The 23,773-nt window shown below is 62.2% G+C and overlaps 1 protein-coding gene across 5 annotated transcripts; it reads right to left on the reverse strand.

Moving 5' to 3' along the window:
• Positions 1-1,115: 1,115 nt before the first annotated feature.
• On the reverse strand, positions 1,116-23,474 carry SMARCC2 (SWI/SNF related, matrix associated, actin dependent regulator of chromatin subfamily c member 2). 5 transcript variants are annotated; one of them, XM_039514614.1, is made up of 29 exons: positions 23,329-23,474; positions 19,682-19,801; positions 19,202-19,287; positions 18,432-18,513; positions 18,240-18,332; positions 17,987-18,056; positions 16,977-17,046; positions 16,587-16,662; positions 16,085-16,216; positions 13,912-14,027; positions 13,580-13,704; positions 13,143-13,202; positions 12,750-12,787; positions 12,126-12,256; positions 11,972-12,043; positions 10,671-10,784; positions 10,283-10,436; positions 9,966-10,058; positions 9,328-9,447; positions 9,170-9,232; positions 8,816-9,074; positions 8,246-8,407; positions 7,051-7,115; positions 6,575-6,704; positions 6,042-6,202; positions 5,366-5,500; positions 4,486-4,846; positions 1,858-2,289; positions 1,116-1,566 (listed from the first exon to the last, which is right to left on the reverse strand). In XM_039514614.1, exons 1-29 carry the CDS (start codon positions 23,437-23,439, stop codon positions 1,496-1,498), a joined length of 3,702 nt encoding a protein of 1,233 aa, XP_039370548.1. In that variant the 5' UTR covers positions 23,440-23,474; the 3' UTR covers positions 1,116-1,495. The 5 variants fall into 5 exon arrangements, with proteins under 5 accessions (XP_039370548.1, XP_039370545.1, XP_039370546.1 ...); XM_039514611.1 differs by lacking the exon at positions 23,329-23,474 and having other exon boundaries at positions 8,060-8,407; positions 9,328-9,444; positions 18,432-18,494; positions 19,682-19,732; XM_039514612.1 differs by lacking the exon at positions 23,329-23,474 and having other exon boundaries at positions 18,432-18,494; positions 19,682-19,725.
• Between the last annotated feature and the right edge of the window lie 299 nt (positions 23,475-23,773).

Here is a 23,773-nt window from a genome sequence, read left to right on the forward strand (position 1 = left end):
CTCTACAGCTCCACCCCCCATCCCACATACACTGTGTAATCTCCCCGCCCCCGCAGAGGAGGTGAGAAATGCCCTGGACGGCTCCTCCCATTAAACCAGCACAAGGCCGGGTAGGCGATTGGCACCGTCTCCCCTGCCCCCCCCAGTCCAGGCCCCCCGCACTGTTTGCTTCCCAGCCCAAGGTGAGAAGTGCCCGGCTGGCTCCCGCCCGCCTCCTCCCGTCTGCCAAGCCAGAGAATGACCTGCGGCCCCAACTCCTGGAGAGCTTTTTGAGGAGGAAAAAGCTACCAAGCACCAGAGACCCCAGCCCAGCCCCCACCAAGCCAGCCCCCGGCCAATGCTCCTCGCTAGCTGCAATTGGTCTGACTTCCGCTCACCGCCCCTGGGCCCTGCTGTGCCAGCCGGAGCAGCAAGGCCCCTGCGGAGCAGCCCTGGGCCCCGGGGCTCCTTGCAGACGGGGGTCTAGTCCCCTCCTGCCCTTCTCTTGCCCAAACCAGACCAAGCTGCTTGTGGTTTCCCAGCCCTTGGCTCCGTTCTGCCTCCCGTTCTACACCAGCAGCGTCGTCCTCCTCGGCCGAGGAGCTGGCGGAGCAGCCAGTACCGGGTAATTTTCACTCCATGCAGCTGAAGAAGTGGGGTTTTACCCATGAAAGCTTATTCCCAAATAAATCTGTTAGTCTTTGAGATGCCACCGGACTCCTCCTTGTTTCTGCCAGCTCGGTGGCAGAGGGCAGACCACTGGATGTTTAGGTTCCCTCCCAGTCCCCCCCTGATTGTTACGCTCTCTTAGGCTCAGCGAGACACCCCGAGTCCATAGAACTAGGAAGAATTAACAACCAAGAAGTCACCACAGTCGGAAGGTCACTGAGCACACGTGGGTCCCATGACCTCCAACTCCAGGGGAATCGTCCCCTGCAGTCACGTTTGCTTTGGGAAAGGGGGTGGGAGCCTGGAGGGTGAATCCTGCTTTCTGCACACCCAACGAATGGGGACACATGCCCCCAAGGGACATTGCATGGAGGGGACAGGGGACTCCATCCATCCCTCCCCATCCCGGGCAGACAGATCCCCAACCCCGGGGAACCTGGAATTTTTATTTTATTTTTATTATTAAAAAAAAAAGAGAGAAGACACGAGAGCTTTAAATGCCCAGGAACCAGGTAAATTCAGAGCCTTCTATAAATAGCCATCACCTCCGCCCCAGCAGGCCCCTCAGCGCTGTCAGAGGTGGTTCTCAGCGCATTTAAATAAAAGTTTCGGGACGATGGATACAAAAAAAGCCCGGGGTGGCAGCGAGGGGGCAGGACAGACAGATACAGCGGGACTGAGGGCTGAACACGGGCGATTCCTTTTTAACCCCGTGATCAATGTGTTTTTTTAAACCAACGAAATCCCCACCCCCATCCCTCATCCCAAACAATCCCAGGCAGGTTTTACAGGTTGCGAAGGTTTTTGTCCTGTCGGGTGGCATCTCCGGGCGGTGGGTGGGGCAGCCTCACTGCGTGGGTGGGACCGGGGTGGCCGTGCTGGGTGCGATGGGGTCCGTCTGCAGAGGGGGGCCCTGGTCTGCGGGAGAGAAATGACAGGTTGCAGCGCCCCAACTTTGGATAGCAGAAGGGGAGGGGGGGGGCGCAGCAGCCCTCCAGCCTGCACCCGGCGCACGTCACGAGGGGGTGGAGGTGAATAGCGAGGGCTCTTCACCTCCCTCGCCAGCCAGCAGAACGTGCAGGGGCAGGCAGGCTTCCCCGCCCAGAGCGCCCCCCAACCCTGCCCTGCGGAGGGAGCCACCGAACGGCCAAGCAGACAGTGGCATCGCTCAGGGCCTTAGCGCCCCCCTGCTCTGCTGCGGAGTCTCACCTGGTGCCAGGGCGGCGTTTGGAAGGAGACTGCCCTGCATGGCTGCCACAATGGCTGGACTCTGGGCAGCTGCCGAGGCCAGTCCCGAGACATGAGGCAAGGCGGGCGCGGCGAGCGGCGGTCCGTTGGTCGTCAGCATGCTAGGGTGCATCGCGCTAGACACGGTGACGGGCAGGTTAGGCGGGGCCAGGGCGCCCCCGGCCAGCATGCCGCACGGGAGGTTACCATGCATTGGATGAGCGGGCGTGTTAGCGGGGAGGTTAATACTGATGGAGTCTGCTACGTTACTAGCCATGCTAAATGGGATGGATGGAGGTATTCCGAAAGGCGGAGCCGCCGGGAGATTACCGGGCACGCCGGGGTGACAGCTCACTCCAACCGTCCCAGGGAGCATCTGAGAGGAGGGCTGCTGGCCAGGGAACGGAGGCTGGGCTGGAGAAAGAGAGAAACCAGCGACACGGGGTTACATGCGGCAGTGCAGTCCTGGCCCTTTAATCCTCCTCTATGGCTGGCTCCGGCCCCACAAGGCAGACTCAGCGTCCAATCCCTCTTGCTGGGAGGCGGGGCGGGAGGCTTAGGGGCAGCAGGGAGGGCCTGCCTTCTCCTGGCACCCCCAAGCCTCAGGGGGAACATCCTGTACCTCAAAACAGCACCTGTACCCAGGTATGCACCACTGCTCTGTGGTTGTGATATGGGGGTTCTCAAACTTCACTGCGCCGTGACCCCCTTCTGACAACAAACATTACTGCCCGACCCCAGGAGGGGGGACCAAAGCCTGAGCCCGCCCGAGTCCTGCCACCCTCGGGGGTGTGGGGGGGGTGTGTGCAAAGCCTGAGCCTCACCACCTCAGGCGGGGGAGGGGGGACCACCGCCAAAGGGGGCCTGTAACCTGAGTCCCGATACCAGGGCTTCAGCCCTGGCGACCCCATTAAAACAGGGTCCCGACCCACGGTGATATTTCATACAAAGGAGCCTTGTAAGGTATCCCATGAAAAGTCAGGACTCGCTGAATCTCCTTGTTCTGTCACACAGGTACATCCCCATTGTACAGGGAGTTGGGAGATTTTGCTCCCTGGTTGTTGCTGTGGGTCTGGGAGACGCCCACAGCTGGTTCCCCAGTGGCAACAAGGCAGGTGGCCGACACCCAGACGGGTGTTAAGTGACCATCAGCAGCCACTGGCGAGCAAGGGATTGGAAACAGATTTACAATTTAACAGTGTGGATAAAAATTAATGATTTAAAAATAAATAAATAAAAATAGCATTTTTTTAAAATTTAAATCGGATTTTTTTGATAAAATGCTTTTTTAGGAAAAAACCTATCGACAGATAGTTTTAATTAGGATAGATACATTATAGCTCAGAGATATCTCATCATGGAATAGGGATTGTAAATTCTAATTCTATAGTATGCGACAATATATTCATATAATGTTTAAGAAAAGTTTTGCAAATGAGTCCCAATAGTTCATGGATTAGGGTTCCACAGGCTTCTTATGGGGTTCCAGGGGCTTCTGTATAGATTTAGGTTAATCTTTTGATCTACCCAATGGGACTCAGTGCTCAGGCTAGAAGATACCATCAGAGATGCTTAGTTTTGCAGCTCTCAGACAGTGGATTTGTGTCTCCAAAGAAAACATGCTTGTTAACAGCAAAAAATGTTTTAAAATAAATAATATAGAGAGGTGAGAAATAACAGACCTCAGCCCTATTGTACCTCTGGAAATTTGTGTATACAGAGTCAATCTCTTTCCTCTCCCTAAAAGTGCAAAGTTTCAAAAAGTTCAATGAATAGAAGATGGTTGGGGGCGGAATAGATCGGGATAAGGAAGAATCTGGAGATCAATGTGAGAAGCGAGGGACATATGCTTGTTTTGTTAAAATATTATATGTTTGCTGTTGAAGACAAAAATCCAGAATACTTAATGTTGTTGTTTTAGTTCAATAAAACAATTTAAATGTCTGTCTGGTGATGTTCTCCTCCTAATGCAGCATGGCAAGAAAATCCTTCAAATATTACAGATTAACCTGTAGAATTGGAGACAGTCCACACCTCCCAATAACTTCATAAATATCTGCATCAATTACCTTTGGTAAATGAAATAACCAAACAATCATTCATTTCCTGATATAGCTGTAAAACTGATCTGAAAAGTTTTCAAACTAAACCACTGTTTAAAAGTGGATCGTGTGTACCTTCTAAACATGAGAGCTACAGCTACCTCTGAGTTGTGAAGAATATGTAGTAAGGTTATAACCACCACCAAGAATGCACTTTTATGTAGAAATCCATGATTAAATCAAGTCTTCCTGACTAATGATTTAAATCAATTTGGTTTAAATCAAATCCCCCCTGCAATTTACCAATAGGGACCGCGTCATTATCTGCTGCAGCCGGGCACCCCATGACACCCGATGCTTGATTCCGTTTCCGCGCCACTATCTTCCCGGCATGTGAACTGAGTGTATAAAATAAGGGACCGTGGCATTGTGAGTCCACCTCTCTCCTCCCCCCCTACGCTGCAGGCAACGAGAAAGGGCGAGAGGGACCCTGAGCCAGACAGTCAAAGGGGGCACGGTGGTCCCACAGGCCAGCTTGTACCCTGGTTTCTGGCGGGAGGCCACTTACCGTGAGGGCCGGCAGGGGTCTGTCCCTGCTGAGCCGGTACTGTGTGCGGAGCCCCCGGCGTGGCCGGCACCGCCTGGCCGAGCTGTTCCGTTTGAGCCAGGCTGGGCTGGGCCACCAGGCTGGCCGTGGTCGGTGCCCCTGGGGCCTGGGCCACGGGCATGGAGTGGGCGGCTGGCGCTAAGGGAGCCCCGGAGGATGGGATGGGCTGGGAGCCGGGCGGGAGGGGCGGAGGCGGCGGCTGCTGCTGCTGCTGGTGCATCTGCTGGAAGTGCTGCTGCCTGGCGCGCATCTCGGCATATTTGAGCTGCTCCATGTGGAAGGCCTGTCGGTCTGCCAGGAGCTGCTGCCTCTGATACTCCAGCTGCAGAGAGGGCACCCGCCGGTCACTCGGGCCAGGCTCGTGTGGCACTGCCCCGGACCACCCCCCCTGGCTGCACGCCCTGTATGGGTCCTTCTGTCATCGGGATCCCCCCCTTTACTCTGCCCAATCCAGGATCCAGGCTCTCCACAGCCCCCCACTTCCCACAGCCCCACTGCCGTGATCACCAGGCCCCAGATTGGATCAGACTCTGGCGTCACCAGGGCATAGGCAGAGGCTTGTACTGCAGTTGACAGGGTCAGATCCCTTCCCGAAGCCCCATCAGCTACGACCTCCACTAAAAGTCCCTTCAACACCGATTCTTTCTTCACTTCCTAACCTGCAGTGTCATGCCACGCTGATGTGTGATTGGTTAAACAGCTGTCATACCCCACCCAGAGGTGGCTGCATCTCAGCAGTGGGTGATCCTATATAAACAGCTGTGCCCCACCCCAGAGGTGGCTGCATCTCCACACTCTGTGTGGGGTGGAGGGATCCGTGCACCCCCGGGGCCTCACTCACTGCCTCGCGCTCCCGGTCCATGATGGTCTCCAGCTCCTCGAAGTGTCGCAGCTTGATCTCCAGCTTCTTCATCTGGGTCTCCACCAGCAGGGCCACCAGGGACTTGATCTTGCGCTCCTCCACCGCGGCCAGGTGCTGCACGGGGCGGAGCAGGGGAAGGACGGGGCGGGTTAGGGCTCTGGCATGACACAGCTCAGAACCTCCACTAGGGCAGCAGAGGAACGACCATGGGGCATTTCCGAGCCAGGGACAGGAAGGGAGGAAGGCACCGTGGCAGGGGGGAGCCTGGGTGCTTTCCTGGTGCTCATCCGCCCCCCGGGATTCAAAGGGAGAGCAACTGGTTAGAGCAGGCGGGGCTGGGAGGCAGGACTCCTGGGTTCTCCCCTGGCTCTGGGAGGGGAGTGGGGTCTAGTGGGTTAGAGCACAGGGGGCTGAGGGCAGGACTCCTGGGTTCTCTCCCCGGCTCTGGGAGGGGAGTGGGGCTGGTGGGTTAGAGCAGGGGGGGCTGGGAGCCAGGACTCCTGGGTTCTCCCCCGGCTCTGGGAGGGGAGTGGGGTCTAGTGGTTATAGAAATGGGGTCTGGCTCAGCCTAGGCTCCAAGCCAATCCCTCCAGCTCAGCCCTGTCCATGGGGCGCTGGGATCAGGGCAGGGGCGTGGCCGGTCCTGGCCCCTCACCTTGGCCTTCACGGCGGCAGCAGCCAGGGCAGCAGCGGCTGCGGTGGACAGGTTCCCTTCGCCGATGTCTCGCTCCACCTTGGTCTTTCTCTCACCTTCTGCCTCAGCCAGGTCCTTGAGCACCTCCTCCTGGCCGTCCTTGGGCTCCTTCTCCTTCTCGGCTGGGGCCAGGGGAGAGAGACGGGTGGGGAATGAGGGCTGGGTGCTGCTGCCATTGCCCCCCTGGGCGAGTGGGGCTGGGCCCGCTGGGGGGCGGGGAAGGGAAATGTAGGTTTGGCACTGGGGAAAATCAGGGAAGGGGCTGGCACTGCTGAGATGTGGGGAGGAAAGGGGGAAAACCTGCCCCACTGCCACAGCGGCCACATGCAAACTCCCCTCCCCCGGCTCTGCCAGTGCCCCTCAATCCCGACTCGCAGCCCCCTCCAGCACTGGCCTCTCCTGAGCAGAGGCTGCTGGCTCGGCAGAACCCACCCCCTCGCGAGACTGGATCTGGCGTGTTCGCCTCCTGCTCTGCCCGGCCGTGCGGCGCTCACCCATGCTGTCACCGTCGCCCTTCTCCAACTCCTTCTCGCTGTCCCCCTCCTTGCCTTTCTCCTCCTCTTTCTTGGGTGCTTCGCCCAGCTTCTCCTTCGCTTCCTCCTCCGCGCCTCCTTCCCGGGGCTCCTGGACGGATGGATGGAGGGATGGGACTGATGCAAAGGTCCCGGGAAAGAGAGTCCTCCGGTCTGCCCCGATGGAACGAGAGCTCCCCCCTGCCCCAGCCCTCCTGGGCGCAGTCGCTCCGCTGCAGGCAGCGCGCCCCCCGGCCGCCCCACTGCAGGCAGCGCGCCCTCCAGCCAGACAGGACCAGCCCTGTACGGAGAGGCCACTGGGCATGAAGGGGTGGGGGGATCTGTCACCCCAGTGGTTCACGCTTCCCCGTCCCTCGCTCCCCACAGCTCCACGTGCCCCAGGGCTCCCCCCCAAAGGCACAGGGTGGGGTCATGCTTCTCCTCCCTTCCCTCTGTACCTTCAGCTCCTTCTTCTCTTCCACCGGCTGAGCGTCGGCCCGCGGCTCGTCAGCGCCGCTCTCCTCTGGGGTGTGGGGGGCGGACAGAGACGGCCAGGTCAGAGCGTGAACGCAGGGCTCCCCCCACCCCCCAGCAATGACAGTCACAACGATGGAGGGGGGAGAGGATGCGCTAAAGGGCACGGGGCCGCCTGGGGCGCCAGCGCACAGCTCCGGGCTGCATTCAGGCCAGGGGCGGATTCTGCGCTGCTGCTGGACTGAGACCCAGCCAGCTCACTGCACAGAGGCCGCCCCGGACTCCCCAGCGGCAAGTCTCAGCTGGGCTCATGCCGGGGCTAAAACCAGCAGCGCAGACTCCACTCGGGCTCCCCAAACCCAGCGAGGGGAGGGGGCTCACAGACAAGCTCCGGCCCGCGTGGGGACGTCTGCGCTGCTGCTCGGAGCCCCGGAGCGCAAGCCGGAGTCAGGCGACTTGCTGACACAGACGGGGCCAGGCTCACCGAGAGGGGAAAGGCCCCGTGGCCCATGCCCTGCCTGGAGCCAGCTCGTCCCCATGCCCAACGGCCAGATCGGAGCCAGACCCCCTAGAGGGGAAAGGCCCCGTATCCCCTTCCCCTGTGCCAGCCAGTCCCCCGTCCCGGGGGCAGATGGGAGCTGGCGCCCCCAGAGGGGAAAGGCCCCGTGTCCCCATCCCCCGTGCCAGCCAGTCCCCTGTCCCGGGGGCAGATGGGAGCTGGCGCCCCCTAGAGGGGAAAGGCCCCGTGTCCCCATCCCCCGTGCCAGCCAGTCCCCCGTCCCGGGGGCAGATGGGAGCTGGCGCCCCCTAGAGGGGAAAGGCCCCGTGTCCCCATCCCCCGTGCCAGCCAGTCCCCCGTCCCGGGGTAGATGGGAGCTGGCGCCCCCTAGAGGGGAAAGGCCCCATGGCCGGATCCTGACCCCGCCACTGGGTCCCGCGGGGGTTCTCGCGTGCACATGGGAGGGAGGCGGTGGTGACGACGGGGTCCCTTACCCTGAGCCAGCCGATTGAGGGTGAGCTCCAGACCGGAGGCCAGGCCAGCTCTGGTCTCCTGTGGCTCCTCCCCTCTTCGTTCATTACCCTTCCTACTCGCCGCGCACGGAGCAGCGTCCGACGGAGGCGAGATGGCGGGCGCCTCACGGGCCAAGGCGCGGAAGGAGCCTCGCTCGCCCCCCTCACCTATTCTCTCCGGCTCGTCGGACGTGGTCCCCGCGATCCCGCTGCTCTCCAGCCCGAAGGCCGGGTCGGCCTTGCCCGTAACCTTGGCCGCCTCCTCCACCTTGCGGACGTGAGCTTCCACCAGCGCCGTGGGCACCTCCTCCTTCATCTTGGAGAACTCCTCTGCCGAGCACAGCCCCGGGTCAGATCACTGGCCCTCCATCCCTCCCCCTGTGCCCTGCGGTCCCCGGGGAGGGGCCGGGCCGAGTAAAGGAGATGTGCCCTGCCTGGTGGGCCGGGTGCCAGGATAATGGACTGGACACCGTTCTGAGCCCGTGGACGTTCCCCCTGCCCCACCAGCGTCTCCTCGGGCCTGGGACAGCGTCTGCAGCACCGCCAGGAGCAGGAGACTGGGCCCGTGGGGGCTGGGCGCAGGCTGGTGAGCCCGCCAGGCACGGGTCCCAGGGGGGCTCGACGGCTCTCAGGTGACCAGACGGCCCGGGCCTGGGTCATGCCGCCTGGCTAAGCCAGCGTGGCTGGGACTGACCCGCGGGCCGGGCACTGGGGTTCCGAGCGGGGGCAGGGCGTTACCGAGAGCGGACTTGGCCGCCGCGGAGGCCACGCGGGGGTCCACGACGGATGCCAGGAAGGCCACGGTGCTCATGACGGGGTTGCCCGACTGGCTGAAGGGGATGGGCTGGTAGGCCAGGGGCCCGAGCGACGCCTCCGAGTCCTCCAGGTAGGGGTCCTCGATGGGCAGGCGCAGGAAGTGGAGGATACACTCGTCCTGGGTGCGGCTGCCCACGTGCTCCGACACCTTGTTCCAGTCGTCCTTGTACATCTCCAGGGCCTGCAGGGGGAGGGGGAGACAGGGAGCCAGAGGGGTGGCTTGGCTGGTGCCAGCCCAGCACCATGGGGACCCCCCCGAGAGCCCTCCCCTCTCACCTCCAGCAGCAGCAGCGTCTCCTGCTCCGTCCACTCCCGAGTGGCGCTGGCGGCGGCTTTGCTCTGCGGGGAGAGGAGACGGCGGGGGTGAGAGCGGGCGACGGCGGCGCGACGACAAGCCCCGGGGGGGCAGGGAGCCGCCCACTGCCCGCGCCTACCTTAGAAGGGACGTTCTTTTTGGTGTACATGTCCGTGCGCAGGCCGAAGTTCTGCAGGTCCGTCGGCTTCTCCTTGCCCTTGTCGGGGAAGCTGAGCATCTGCTGGGAGGCCGAGGTCTGCTGCGGAGAGAGGAGGGGGCGGTGAGGCCCCCTATGCCGGCCTCTCGCCCCACTTTCACCTAGCGGCTGACTCCCAACAGCTCGGCCCATGGGCCAACACTCCCTGCCTCTGCCCCGTATTGCTGCTGCTCCCGGGGTCGGGGGCTCTGATTGAGGTTCCAGCTCTAGGCACTGGAAGGTCCTGTCACCCAAACCTCACTCACTTGTCTACAATCCCACCCCAGCAGCAGCCCAATGCTTCAGAGACAGAGGCAAATATCCCCTGCTGGGCTGTCCAGGGGCAGAAATTCCTTCCTGACCCCCTAGCAGCTCAGCCCCTCAAGCCTGATCACCCCCACCCTCCCCACCACCAGTTAGCCCCCTGCTGAACTCCGCAGCCTCCTGCGGCGGTGAGTTCCACAGCTCTCCAGGACACAGCGAGGAATCCACGTGCCCCCTGCTGCTGCACTCCTGCCAGCTGCCCCTCGGGGCGACTCGCCTTCTCCCCCTGCAGAGACGATTCCCGGGAGTCCACCTACCAGCTCGGGCTTCGCCTTCGCCGCCTCCGGGACCAGGTCCTCAATTTCTTTGCTCTTGCGGCCGGCCTTTGTGTCGCTGTCGCTCTGGCGACCCTGAGGGGACAGACAAGGTCGCGGTGAGCGCGCCTGCTCCCCAGCTCAGACAGGGACTGAGGGGTGACGCGTATCCCACAGATCAACGCTCTCCTGCCCCAGTGGGAGGCGCTGCCGCCCACGCACAGAGGGGCCCTGAGCAGAGCACAGCAGCAGAACCGAAGGGGGGAAGGGATGAGCCGCCCCCTCCAACAGGGGCAGAGATTCTCGCTTTCTCGCCCTACCTGGGGCGTCTTGGGCTGCAGCGGCACCAGCCCCGAGGGGGTGTCGGCCAGGACATGGAAATGCGACGTAGGGGGAGGTCCCATAGGGGTTGGCCGGCTCTCCGCATCCACCTGGTAGTTGATCAGCCCCCACTGCTCCAGGAAGGCGTGGACCCTGCAGAGAACAGCGGGTTAGATCCGGCCCCAGCCCCCCGGCTCAGCCCCCCAGCTGCGCTGTGCCAGCGGGAGAGATGGATGTCTCGGAAGCCCGACTTCGTCCAGGCCCCTCTCCTCTGTGTGGAGGGGCCTGGGCCGGGCGGTCAGCCCTGGAGACCAGAGCTGGATCCAGGGCCACCTCGCTCCCCCCATCCCCACCCCGGCCTGGCGGTCGCTCTGCCGCCCAACCCACCGCATGATGGCGCAGACGTCCCCGGCCAGGTTCCGGCGGCAGGCGGTGGAGGTCAGGTACTCCTGGGGGTTCAGCCGGTAGGTGTCAATCATGAAGTTGCGATAAGCCAGGTATCTGGGGAGAGGGGAGGGTTAGCACGAAGCAGGGCGGGTGGGAGCTCCGGCATCACTCTGCATTCAGAACCCACAAGGCTCAGTAACAGACTTCACGCTGGAGGGGAGGGGGGGTCTCAAACTCATGCGCTTGGTCAGCATCACTATCCCCCCCCCACCTCAACAGAGGGGGAAACTGAGGCACAAAGGCAAAGTGACTCAACCGAGGTCACAGAGTGAGTTAGTGGCAAACAACAGAACCCAGGAGTCCTGGCTCCCAGTCCTGCCCCCTGCTCTAACCACTAGACCACACTCCACTCCCAGAGTAATAAACAGAACCCAGGAGTCCTGGCTCCTTAGCCCTCCCCCCCCAGCTCTAACCACTAGACCACGCTCTGCTCCGAGAGCCGGGAACAGAAGCAAGTCCCAGTTCTCTCCCCACCCACCAGTTTCATTTCACGCCCAGCTCAGCTGTCTGGAGAGCGCCAACGCCCGCAGCTTTCACAGGGCTCGGGGGCCTATGGGGACCGCAGCTCCCAGCCTGCAATGCTCCATCCGGCGCCTGCTCGCCCGGCACGCTCAGCCCCTCGCTTCCACAGCCCCAGAAACCAAACCCACCCCTGGCCTGGGGCCACTCCCCTCTCCCTGCAACAGGCCATCCCTCAGTGTTGTCTCTGGCAGCCAGGGGCAGCTCTAGGTATTTTGCCACCCCAAGCACGGCAGGCAGGCTGCCTTCGGCGGCACGGCTGCGGGAGGTCCCCGGTCCCGCGGATTCGGCGGCACGCCTGCGGGAGGTCCCCGGTCCCGCGGATTCGGCGGCACGCCTGCGGGAGGTCCCCGGTCCCGCGGATTCGGCGGCACGCCTGCGGGAGGTCCCCGGTCCCGCGGATTCGGCGGCACGCCTGCGGGAGGTCCCCGGTCCCGCGGATTCGGCGGCACGGCTGCGGGAGGTCCCCGGTCCCGCGGATTCGGCGGCACGCCTGCGGGAGGTCTGCCGAAGCCACAGGACCAGCAGACCCTCCACAGGCATGCTGCCGAAGGCAACCTGCCTGCCACCCTTGCGGCGACCGGCAGAGCGCCCCCCCGTGGCTTGCCGCCTCAGGCACGCGCTTGGCGTGCTGGTGCCTGGAGCCACCCCTGATGGCAGCGCCACGCACAAAGCACCGGCGCGGGGGGGCTAACAGATGTGGTGGGGGGGAGCAGCCTTACATTTCGGGGGTCTTGGATTTGTTCTTGCCGTTGAAGAACTCGGGCAGGGCTCTGCGCTCAATGGCGTGGACGCTGCGGGAGAAGCACAGACGGAGGCATTAGAGCCGCGGGTCTCAGAACAGGGGGTGGCGGGGAGAGGGTCCCCCCCTGGTACCTGTTGTAGTCGAACCAAGCGGCGTAGCTGGGGATGATAATATGGTGAGTCTGCTCCGTCACATTGTCCTCGTGCAGGTCCGGGTTCTTGGCCTGCTCCCCTTTGTTCCCCGCACTGTTTTCCTCCTCATCCTGGAATCAGACAGTCGCAGGTGGGTGGGGGGGGGGGGGCGCCCCACATGCTCGCCCCCGCCCTGCCACCCCGGCGGGAACCCCACCAGGGCTAGCCCAGCGCGGTCCTCGGCTCCGGGAGCAGAGCTCTCGCCCAGCGGGGCACCGGCAAAGGGACTTCGGAGTCTCAGCCGAACCAGGGCTCTCACTCGGAGAGTCCGGGAGCCCTGCAGGGCGCCTTGCGACCCAGGTACCCCACCAGAGACCCGGAGAGCCCCCGGTGCCACCGCTGGGGTGCAGGCAGGTCCAGCAACGGGGGCAAGGGGCGTTTCGAAGGGGGAGTGGGAGGCTGTTCCCAGGACAGGGGGCTGGGGTGTTTGAAAGCGGAGGAGGGGACAGGTGCTGCAGCGTGTGCCAGGGCCGAGCGTGGCCAGGATGGAGAAGGGCAGAAGGGGGTGCAGGGCAGAACGGGGCAGCAGAGAGGGTGAAGCTGCTGCCCCTGCCCCAGTCTCACCTTGCCGGCGGTCTCCATGCTCTCATCCTCCTGCTCGTCTGGAAGGGAAGGGAGACAGATCAGCGATCAGGGAGCCCAGGCCAAGCGGGGGAAAGAAATGTGCCCACTCTGGACCGCCGGCCTCCCTCCTATGGTGCCCAGCTGGGGACAGACACAGCCAGGCCGCAGCATGGAGCTCGTTCTGCCTGCCTCCGCCACCGGGGAAAATTAACCCCTCGGGGCAGGGAATGAGACATTGCCCCGGATTGGCAGGAGCAAGCCCCAAAGCGCCTGGGAGCGTCCGTCCGTGCTCACCACAGGGCGACTGCCAGGGGCTTAAGACGGAAGTGGCCCATCCCTAGCCGGGGCCCCGTCTCCTTCTAACAGAGGGGAGGATGCTCAGGGGGTCCTTACCCAGGTCGGTCATGGTGCCCCCCTTCACGGGTGCAGACTCCGAGTCCTTCTTGGTGTTCACTGTACCAGGGAGAAGGGGAAAGGCTTTACTGGGAGGCCCCGACCTTGGAGAGACTCTGCCCACCCTCCCCAGCTCAGCAACTCGCCCTGAGCCTGGCCAGAAAACGCTCCTGGCTATTCCAGCCTCAGCCTCTGCCAGCAGGGGGCACTACACAGCATGACACAGGAGCCCTGGCTGTGGGTCCCGGCTATTCCAGCCTCTGCCAGCAGGGGGCACTGTGGGACGTGGGGTGGGAATGGGGGCTGTACTCCAGTCCCATCCTGCCCCCACAAGGGGCACTGTAAGGGGTGAGGCAGGAGCACATGCTGTGTGGGGAAGCTCCCAGCCTCTCCCCCTGGGGGCGCTGTCGGGCTCTGGGCGGGACTGCTGCCCAGACCTGTTTTGGGCAGCGTGACCTCCTCCACGTTGGGGACGGGGGAGGGCTCGTCCATGTCCTTCGTCAGGTCCTCCTGCTCCTCCTCGCGGTGCCCCCGCTTGGACTTGGTGTACGGGGTCGACGGGCTGCAGGGAAGGAGAAACCCAACACGGCCCGTTGCTGACGGCTGCAGCGGGCACCGGACGGCCTGATGGGGCGCAGCCTGCTCCAAGTTCACCAGCCCCGGGGCGGGCGCTGCCAGGGCCCCTTTGCCGGAAGGGCCAGGAGCAAGGACGGCCCCAGGTCCAGACACGAGATCACGGGCCACGCACCCAGTCCCGCCCCGGCCTCACCCTTTCTTGGCGTTCTTCTTCTTGGCCTCTGGGGTCGGGGACGGCGAGGGTGAGCGCTTTCTCTTTTTGTAGTTCCCACCCTTCTTGTCGCGCCGGTCCGAGTCGGGGCTGTTCACCTGGGGGGGGGCAAAGAAGCTCATCTGCACGCTGCTCGGGCCAGAGGGCGGCCAGGCTCCAGCTACCCTTCCCCCGGCCGTTTATTTGCCCTGGCTTGGCTTTGCAAGGGGGGACCACACCCCAGGGCGCCCAATGGCTGGCAAAGCCTAGCACGTGCTCCGGGATGCAGGCAGCGGCTCCCTCCCTCCCACAGGTGGAGAAACCGAGGCACAGGCTGGAGTGATTTATAGATTCCAAGGCCGGAAGGGATCACTGTGATCATCTAGTGCCTTATTTCCGGCCTGAACTGGCTACTGCCCCTTGCAGCCTTTGGATCGCGTGAGACCTCTCTCTGCTCGACCAACGAGCCCGGTAGCCAACAGTTCCTCCCCACGCAGGTACGTACACCGGGATCACGTCACCTCGGAACCGTCTCTTTGCTAAGCTAAGGAGATCGAGCTCCTTGGGTCTCTCACTACAAGGCAGCTTTTCTAACCCTTTAAGCCATTCCCGTGGCTCGTCTCAGAGCCCTCTGCAATTTTGGCAACATCCTTCTAGAATGGTGGACCCCAGAACTGGACACGGGATTCCAGCAGCGGCCGCACCAGTGCCAGATACAGAGGGAAAAGAACCTCTCTGTCCCTACTCGAGATCCCATTCACGCATCCAAGGATCGCACCACCCCTTCTGGCCCCTTCACTGGGAGCTTGCGTTCAGCTGATTATCCACCACGACCGCCACATCTTTTTTTCCAAGTCACTGGTTCCCAGGAGAGAGCCCTCAGCCTGCACGCAGGGCCGGCCCTGTTCCTCGATGTGTACAGTAACTCCTCATTTAACGTTGTCCCACTTAACGTTGTTTCAATGTTACGTCCCTGCTCAATTAGGGAACGTGCTCGTTTAAAGTTGTGCAATGCTCCCTTATAACGTCGTTTGGCTGCCTGCTCGTAAGATCCTGTGGCAGAGCAGCGACTTTACAAGGGAGCATTGCACAAGTTCTGCTTCTCCGCCTCCTTCCCCTCCCTCCCAGAGCTTCCGATTTTCTGGGAGGGAGGGGCAGGAGCCGGGATGCTCTGCGTCTCCGCTCCTCCCCCTCTCTCCCAGAAAGTCCTAAGTGCCGCCAAACAGCTGTTTAGCGGCGCTTAGGACTCTGGGGGGGAGGGATGTGGCGTGCTCCGGGGAGGAGGTGGAGTGGGGGTGGGAAGAGGCGGCCTGGAGCGTTCCCGGCAAAATCCGAGTCTATTCTCCGGGACAGCTGCCGCTGCTGCTGCACAGGTGTTTCCTAGCGCCCTTGCCTGCAGCGGGCTGTGCCTGTGTGGGGTAAGCCAGGGGCACTTTCCCACCACAGTACAGTACAGTATAACGCCTTTGGTCTGCCCCAAAAATATTTCCTTGAAACCTAACCCCCCGTACTGACATTAAATCTTATGGGACAATTGGATTCATTTAACATTGTTTCACTTAAAGTTGCATTTTTCAGGGACATAACTACAACGTTAAGTGAGGAGTTACTGTACTTACATTCAGGCCTGGTACAGCGTATACTGGGGGATGTCCAAATCTACATACTGACTCAGTGACAGGAACAGAACCCAGGAGTCCTGACACCCAGTTGTCTACTCTTTCCATTAGAGCAGTGGTTCTCAACCAGGGTACATGTACCCCTGGGGGTATGAGAGCTCTTCCAGGGGGGATGTCAACTCATCTAGAGACTTGCCTGGTTTTACAACAGGCGACAGAAAAAGCCCTAGCGAAGTCAGGACAAACTACAATTTCATACAGACATGACTTGTTCAGACTGCTCTGTACACCGCGCACGGAAATGTCAGTACAAGATTTACATTGCCGTCGATTTATTTTAGAAGTATACGGCGTTGTTCAGTAACAGTGCGGCTGTGACACTTCTGTAGTTTTTTGTCTGATTTTGTGAGCAAGTCGTCTTTAAGGGAGGCGAAACTTGGGGTCCACAGGACAAATCAGACTCTGAAAGGGGGACAGGCAACTGAAAAGGTTGAGAGTCACTGCACTAGCCCCCTCTCCCCTCCAGAGCTGGGAACAGAACCCAGCTGGGATCTTACTTCGTCAGTGAGCGTTTTGGCTGAGATTTTCTTCCTGCGGGAGACGAGGCTCTTCTCGTCGGTCACCTCGTAGTCCTCCTCGTTCATCCACTCGTTGAAGGTGTCCGTGTCGAGGATCCACTTGGCATGGACCTGCAGGGGCAGAAAGGGCCCAGTTCTGGGGGGTGAGTGCCATGGGGGAGGGGGAAGGAGAAGGGAAAGATCGTTCCCCTCAGCACCAAATGGTGCCATGGGGAACAGAATGAACCCCCCTGAAAGCTTGGTGGAGATCCCCTGCATTCGGGGGATGGGGCGATTAAGACACCGCGAATCGACTGCACAGGAATTGGGGGAGGTTCCGTCAGGCGGCCAAGGCAGAGCAACCAGGCGTGTGCAGGAATCTGCTGATGTCAACACAGTGAGAACCCAGAGTCAGGGCCCAGAGCCCACTGGCCCCCCAAGGGCAGTTGTGAGCCAGCCCCGGCTCCGTTTACACAAGTCCAAGCCAAGGGAGCCCCGTTACCTTCCGGGGCTTCTCCGGGGTGGGTGCGTCCTCGACAGAAGCTTCGATTTCACTCGCAGGGATCCAGGTGTCGTAGCTGTGGGGGAGGAACACAGGGAGTGGGGGGAAGGCTGCGTGTCCCCCACATCCCACGCACATCCCCTTGGCAGGCCTGGCCCAAGCGCTGGAGGGGTTCGCATGCAGCTCCCCATGCTGCCCCCCAGCACGATGGCGCAGGGCAGCTGATCAGCCTGGCCCTCTGCCCTGTGAGAGGCACGGTGCAGGACGCACCTCTGGGGGCGACCGCAGGGGGCCACACAAAGACTGAACCCAGTTCTGCATCCCGGGGCTGCAGCCAGGCTGAGGGGGTCTCTTGAAGGTGGGGCCCACTCCCCTTCGTCTCCCACTCACCTGTCCGGGAAGTAGCCCCAGTGCAGAAGGACCTGCTTGTCTCTCTTCATGACAGGTCGAACCCATTCTTCTACGAGAGACACAGAGGGGAGTGAGTGGCGGGGTGAGACACAGAGGGGAGTGAGTGGCGGGGTGAGACACAGAGGGGAGGGAGTGGCGGGGTGAGACACAGAGGGACCTCTGGGGTCCCAGAGGCAGCCAGGGGGCGCAGCTCCGGCACCAAACCAACGCCTCCTGGATGCTACCAACTCCTGTATAATCATTCTAAGACTTCAGCCTTCTCTCTTTCATCTAGACACGCCTGCCCGCCAGCCCGCGGGGGTAAAGGCGATAGACACACCAGCACCTTCCTCACCACCGCCAGCTCCGGGCAGCGGTGCCAGGCGCTCTTTAGGACAGGAAGTGAAAAGCAGGGTCCTGTAGCCAATGGAAAGTGCAGGGGCAATTCACAGAGGCAGAACTGAATCGCCCAGCCAGACCCTACACCTCGGCTCCCCAGGGACCAGGCGTGGTCAGCCCACGTCTGTCGCCTCCTCCAGGAGATGGTGTCTCTAGCAGCACAGATCCCCTGGCACCCTGCTAGGGCACTTCGTTCAGTGTCAGAGCTGCCATTAAAGAACCATCTGCTCCCACTCACTGTATCAGCCCAGCTGCTCTTCCCTTGTGAGCACAAGCTACTGGCTTCGTGGTTCACCAGCCCTTTTCCTGCAGGTCTCTAGGTCGTTCCCCTCCCAAGAGCAAATCCCCGTAGGGGCCGTTCCCTGCACGCAGTCTGGCAGTGGGTCCGACCCTGCTTTGTGCCCCAGAGTCAGGCAGCTGTCCCCCTGCAGACGGCGCCCCGCTGACCCAGAACGCAGGTTCACGCTCAGCTCTCAGTGCTAGCCTCTGACACCCACACGGCCTCAGCCGGGCCCCAAAGAAGCCAATGGGAGCCTTTGGGAGCTGGATTAGACCAGATTCCCCCAGCCTGGTCACAGAGGCCGGGAGGAGCGCACGTGCTGCCGCCTCACCCTCCTCTAGGTTGCTGGGGACCGGGCAGACGACATGGGAGGCGTTGTTCCGATCCTCGGTGACCGTCCCCTGCAAGGAGATCAAAGGAGAGCGTCAGAGGCACGGGGCAAACGGCGGAAGCTGGTCCTGGCACCCTGGAGCCGGGGACGCCCAGGTGGATGAGGCAGGCGGCATGGATTTGGGGAGGGGATTCAGCCCACGACGTGCCAGCCTCCACCTGGCACGGAACTCGCCCCGCGGGCTCCCACCTACCTGGTGCCGCTTGATAATGTCCTTCAGCTTGCCGAGCAGCTTGGGTTCGATCTCCTGGTGCAGGAAGATGTTAGGCCGGGCCAGGCAGTTGTTCTGCAGGAGGAAGAGGGAAGTGGAGCAGTGAGGGCCAGGCGGGGCTGGGGGGCAAGGAGCGACTCGAATGGAGGGAGGGGGGGCGACCAGGCCGGTTACCTGCACCAAGGATTTCTCGATGGTCATGAACATTTCCACGTTGCGATCCATCCGCGAAGGGTTCTGGAAATCGAAACGCCGCCTTATTGGAAGAAAAGAGCGACTCTCATGAAAGCCACAGCTCACGCCTCCTGGATCAGCCACCCTTCCAACCCTGCCTTGGCCCGGACTGAGGGATGGGAGACGACACCCTACCTGGATCCAGCACCTGAGCCCAAGCCACGTGGGGGTGCCATGGGAGGGCTCTTCACTCCCTGGGAGGGGGGCCGGGCACTGCCCACTGGCAGCGGGCGCTGGATCCACAGGATCCTTCCTCTAACCGGACGTGTCTGCGAGCACGGCCTGGCACCTGCTTCCTGTGGCGACGGGCTGGGCACTGGACTGGGTCCTACTGCACCCACCCCACTGCTGGGGCCGGCCAGCCAACCCGCTCCCTCTGTGGAGACTCATTCAATCAGCCGCCGGGGGGGGCACCATGCACCGCAGCTCGTTACTGAATCCCCTCCCCAAATCCATGCCCCCCGCCAGGATCGGAACTGGGAGCCAAGAGCTGCCCCCCGTCCCATAGACACCACCCAGGCTAGCTTGACCCCCAGGTTCACAAGAACAAAGTCTGGCCCCGCTACGGCCTTTGAAGGTCCGCGAGCCATGGGCAGCACTGCCCCAGCAAGGTGCATCCGCTGGTGCGCGGGGAGCCTGGGGGGGGGACCTGCCCACCCCCCACCCCGCGTGAGCCGGGAGACAAGCGGGCGGGGACGAGGGCAACTCACCATCCTTGGTCGCTCTTGAATTTATAGGCTGCAGCAAGGATGTGGCACAGGGATCCTCCCGCTTTGAAATCCAAGAAGCATTTTATCTGCAATAGAAGGACGGGGGGGACGGGAGAGGCTGAGCCGACGGAGAAGACGGCGGCTGGCCGGCGAGGGGTTAAAGGGCACAAACTGTCCCTCTCAGAGCCACGGGTGGCACTTCCAAGGCACACTGACAATCCAGCCCCCATCCCAGCACCTCCTGCTGGGTAACAGGCAAGGCAGCACCTCCCTGGGACCTGCGTCGGGGGGAGCCTGGTCTCGGCACGGGTGGATTTCACAGGCAGAAATCCCCCATCACCAACCCGTGTGGCAGGGTGATGGCGGCTGGCACGGAGCAGGCTGTCTCTTGCCCAGGCCGCCCCCCTCGGGGTGTGCGAGCGGACGGGTTGCTCCGTTAAGGGCCGCCCCCCTCTGCCCCGTACGGCTCACGGCACTCACCGGCAGCTTGGTGAGCGGGGCGTTGCTGACATGTTTGCCGAAAACCTCTTCCTGGAACTGCAGCAGCTGCACCACCAGGCTGGAGAGGGACTTGTTGGTGGGAGGCTCTGCCTGGATGTACTGTGGGAAGAGCAAGAGAGGACGGAGCGGGGCTGTAACACACTGCGCTCGAGGGCTATTTCAGTAACAGAACGGGACCCAGGAGTCCCGACTGCCCGTCTCCTGGCTGGCCTGGACACACAGGCTGTTCCCTTAGAGGAAGGAGGGTCAGCAGCAGAGGACTTGACTGTGCACCAGGCAAAGCTGTGCCCAGTGCTCAGGTTGTCTCTCTCCTTCCTCGCAGCCGGCAGCCTGCATCTGTATTTTATTTGCCATTCCCCAGTGCCTAGAGACCCATGGGGCCACCCGGCACAACCTTTCTGCAATGGGGGCGCGTCTGCCAGGCACACGAGAACCGATCGCCCTCAGCCCATTACCGTGCTGGGCAGCCGCCCCCGGACTGGCAATGAACAGCCCTTGGGAACACTGGCCCTGCCAGAGGAGGCCGGTCCCTCCAGTGTCCCCTCTCCAGCCGCGGTCAATACAAGTGCTCCAGAAAACAGACGAGAGCAACTTTTTGCGGCCAGTCATGGAATATGGCCCGTGGGGGATGTTTTCTCCCAGCCCCTGCCAGTCCAAGGCTGCTTATCCTTGAAGTAGGAAGGTTTGTGCCCCCCTTTGTCCTACTAATAGAACTGTGGACGCGCTCAAAGCCAGAGGAACAGGAAAAGAAAACCTGCTAAGCTCTTGGCCTCCACAAGAGCTTGTGGTGTGGAGTTCCCCAGGCTAATCATGCCTTGTGAGTAAAAATATTTCCTTCCATTGCTTCCCAATGTGTTGCTTTTGTTTCACTGGATGACTCCCCGCTCCCCTCGCTCTTGTCCAAACAGGAGAGGGAGGAGAGAGGCATCCACTCGACCTTGTCCAGCCCATTCGTCATGTCATTCGTCTACCATGTCCCCGCATGAGGATGAACCGCTCTGTTCTTTCCGCGCTCTCGGTGGTCTGTGCTCTGCCTAGGTTTACAGGTACCAGATGTGCTGGGCTTTGCAGGGCTGCCAACATCTCAGTTCGGCACCTAAATACCCTTGAGGACCTGGGCCTTAATCCTTATATTGGACTGGTCTGCCATCCTTCTAGTCCTGTATCCCATCTCAAGCCTGACCAGCAGCAGCTTCCTTTGAGTCAGTTTGGACAAACGCAAGGCGCCTTAACCCTTGGGGGAAGAGGTGTGTCCTATGAAACCCTCACCCCCACTGCTCCCTGGGCCCCCCAGCACAGCCCCAGCAGGTGGGGAGAACCTGAGGGGGGCGCTGGCTGTGATCTGTCCTCTCCTCGGAGGTGACTTTTGTCAGCCTATGCACATTTCTGTTTTTAATGCAGGCAGCAGTGGGTGCATGGTCCCCGTGTCTGTACGGGAACCCAGACTCCAAAGAAATATACAAGTCGATCATATTGGCCCTTCCATCTTCAAAGCACTCTGCAAAGGTTCGTTCCCTGAGGACGACGGGCTCCGGTGGGCAGGACAGCAGACAGGAATTGGCTTCTGCCCCTGGCCTGAGGAATGGCCTTTACTTCACCTTTCTCTGGGCCTCTTTCTCCTCCCACTGCCTGTGACGACTGTAAGCTCCTGGGGACAGCGACTGTCTCGCCACGTGTCTGTCCCGCACCCAGCCCGTCGTTTGGGTTCCCCCAGCGTTACCGCAATAATCCATAGCAATACGCTGCGTTTGTCTCAAACGCTGGGGTGACCCAAAGCAAATGCCCCATGGGGCGGTAGCGATTGGGACAAGCCCGAGGAGACGGGCATTCACCACAAGCCAGGACAGGAGAGACGCTATTCAGGAGCAGCAGAGTCCTGTGGCACCTTATAGACTAACAGACGTATTGGAGCATGAGCTTTCGTGGGTGAATACCCGCTTCGTCGGACGCATTTCCGGGGGTGGCCCGGCATGCAGCCATATGCATCGCAGCTCAGAGGACAGAGCTTTTAGCTGAAGGTAGCTAGGGAGGAGAGCAGCGAAGGACATAGGACCGGCCACGCTGGGGCAGACCAATGGTCTATCCAGCCCAATATCCTCTGACAGCGGCTGGTGCCAGGTGCTTGAGGGAATGAACAGAACAGGGCAATTAGCCAGTGATCCTGTCAGCCAGTCCCAGCCTCTGGCAGTAGCTCAACCCTGTGGGGGTGGGAAAAGGCAAATTCCCAGGGAGCGGGTGAGGGTCAGGTCACAGCCTGTCACTCCAGACCCAGGAGCTGTCTGGTGACTCAGCCACTGGCTACAGTCGGAAGGTCAAAGGTAACAGCCTGGGAACTACAGCCCCACACTCTTTGCATGACAGCGGAGGGACCGACCCACCGGGACACTGGGGGCTGGAAGAGCCAGGTGGGGCCGGCAGGAGAGACAGCAGGGCAGGTGGCTGATCTATCGTAACACTAACGCTGCCCCTACAAAGAGCAGGCTCCTCGCAGCCCGGCTCCGCTGCAGCTCCTGGGCAGAGGAACCGATGGGTTCATCGGGGAAGAGCGATCCCAAGCCAGAGGGGGCCTGTTCTCTCGGTAACTTTCACTCCATTTTCAGCTTCTCGGGAGACAGGCCGGCCTTTGTCTGGGCAGAGGCACTTGGGCGAAAGATGGGGACGGCTGCGAGGGGAGACGGGGTGTCCTCCGCTGCTGGGCATGGTCCCCCCTCGGAGGGAAGGGACAAGCTTGACAGCCAGAGTGAATGAAAGAGCATCTACTGTGCCCCTAAGCGCAGGGGACAGGGTAGGAGGTTAAGGGGGACCCGGAGCCCCTTCCCAGGACAGCTGCGGTTGGGTGGGGAACAAACCCCCTTCAGGAAGAGGATGGGCTGTGTACAAATCGGATCAGCCCCCAAACCCTTGCAAGGCCTCTGCTGAGCTGGGGGGAGGATTGGAAGGGAATTAAGGGTGGTGGAGGAAGGAGGGGGAGGGGTCAGTGGGGCTGAAGGGGACGAATGAGGGGGAGGCAGGGCCAGGAAGGGGGGACTCAAGCAGCTGGAAAGGGGGCTGCAATGGATGAGGGGGGAAGGGACTGAATGGGGAACAGAGGGGCAGGAAAGGGTGACTGGAGCCTTGGAGATTATCGGGGCCCGGGGGGCATTCAAGGGGATCTGAGGGGCTGACGGCTGTCAGTGGGGCCCAGGGGTCAGCGAGAGGTGGGCACTGAGTGGGGGGCTGACAGCGGAATTGGGGGTCAGTGGGGCACGGGGAGGGGGAGCGGAGGGGTGCAGGGGTGCCCGTGGGGCGAGGGCGCGGCTTTGAGGGGAATGTCTGTGGCCGCTATGGGCAGGGCCCCAGGGGATGTGGGGAGGAGATGGGGCGTCAATGGCGGGGCTCGGGGGCCGAGTGGAGCAGGCCAGGGATAGGTGGGTGCGGGGAGGTAGGGGCTGTGGGGGCAGGGGCCTGGCCGGGGAGACGGGGGTAGGGGTCGTGGGGCCAGGACTGGGGGCAGCGACAGGCAGGGGGGCCGAGCCGGGGATGGGGGCGGCGGGGGCGTGGGGCCGGGGCGGCGGGGGCCCAAGCCGGGGATGCGGGGGCGGGGGCCGAGCCGGGGGGGGCCGGGGGGGGGCCCGGGGGGGCGGGACCTTCTTGTCGTGCGTGCCCAGCCCGAGCCGCGCGCTGTCGAACTGGCTGACGGTGTCCGCGGCCTCGTAGTACTTGACGTTGGGGCCGCCGTCCTTCTTCCGCACCGCCATCTTCCCGCGCCGCCGCGCCCCCTGCCGGCCGCCGGGCCTGGGGCGGGGCTGGGGGCGCAGGGAGGGGCCCGGGGCTGGGGGCGCGGGGAGGGGGCGCGGGGCTATGTGGGGCACGGGGAGGGAGGGGCTGGGGCTCTGGGGACGGGGCTATGTGGGGCCCAGGGGCTGGGGGCGCAGGGGCTGTGGGGCCCAGGAGAGGGGAGGCGCTGTGGGGCCCAGGAGGGGCTATGGGGCGCGGGGAGGCTATGCGGGCCCAGGAGGGGCACGGGGTGAAGGGCACGGGGGCTATGTGGGGAGGGAGGAGGGGCTATGTGGGGCACGGGGAGGAGAGAGG

Source organism: Mauremys reevesii, linkage group 25 (genome assembly GCF_016161935.1).
Source record: "Mauremys reevesii isolate NIE-2019 linkage group 25, ASM1616193v1, whole genome shotgun sequence".
Taxonomy (NCBI): Eukaryota; Metazoa; Chordata; order Testudines; family Geoemydidae; genus Mauremys; species Mauremys reevesii.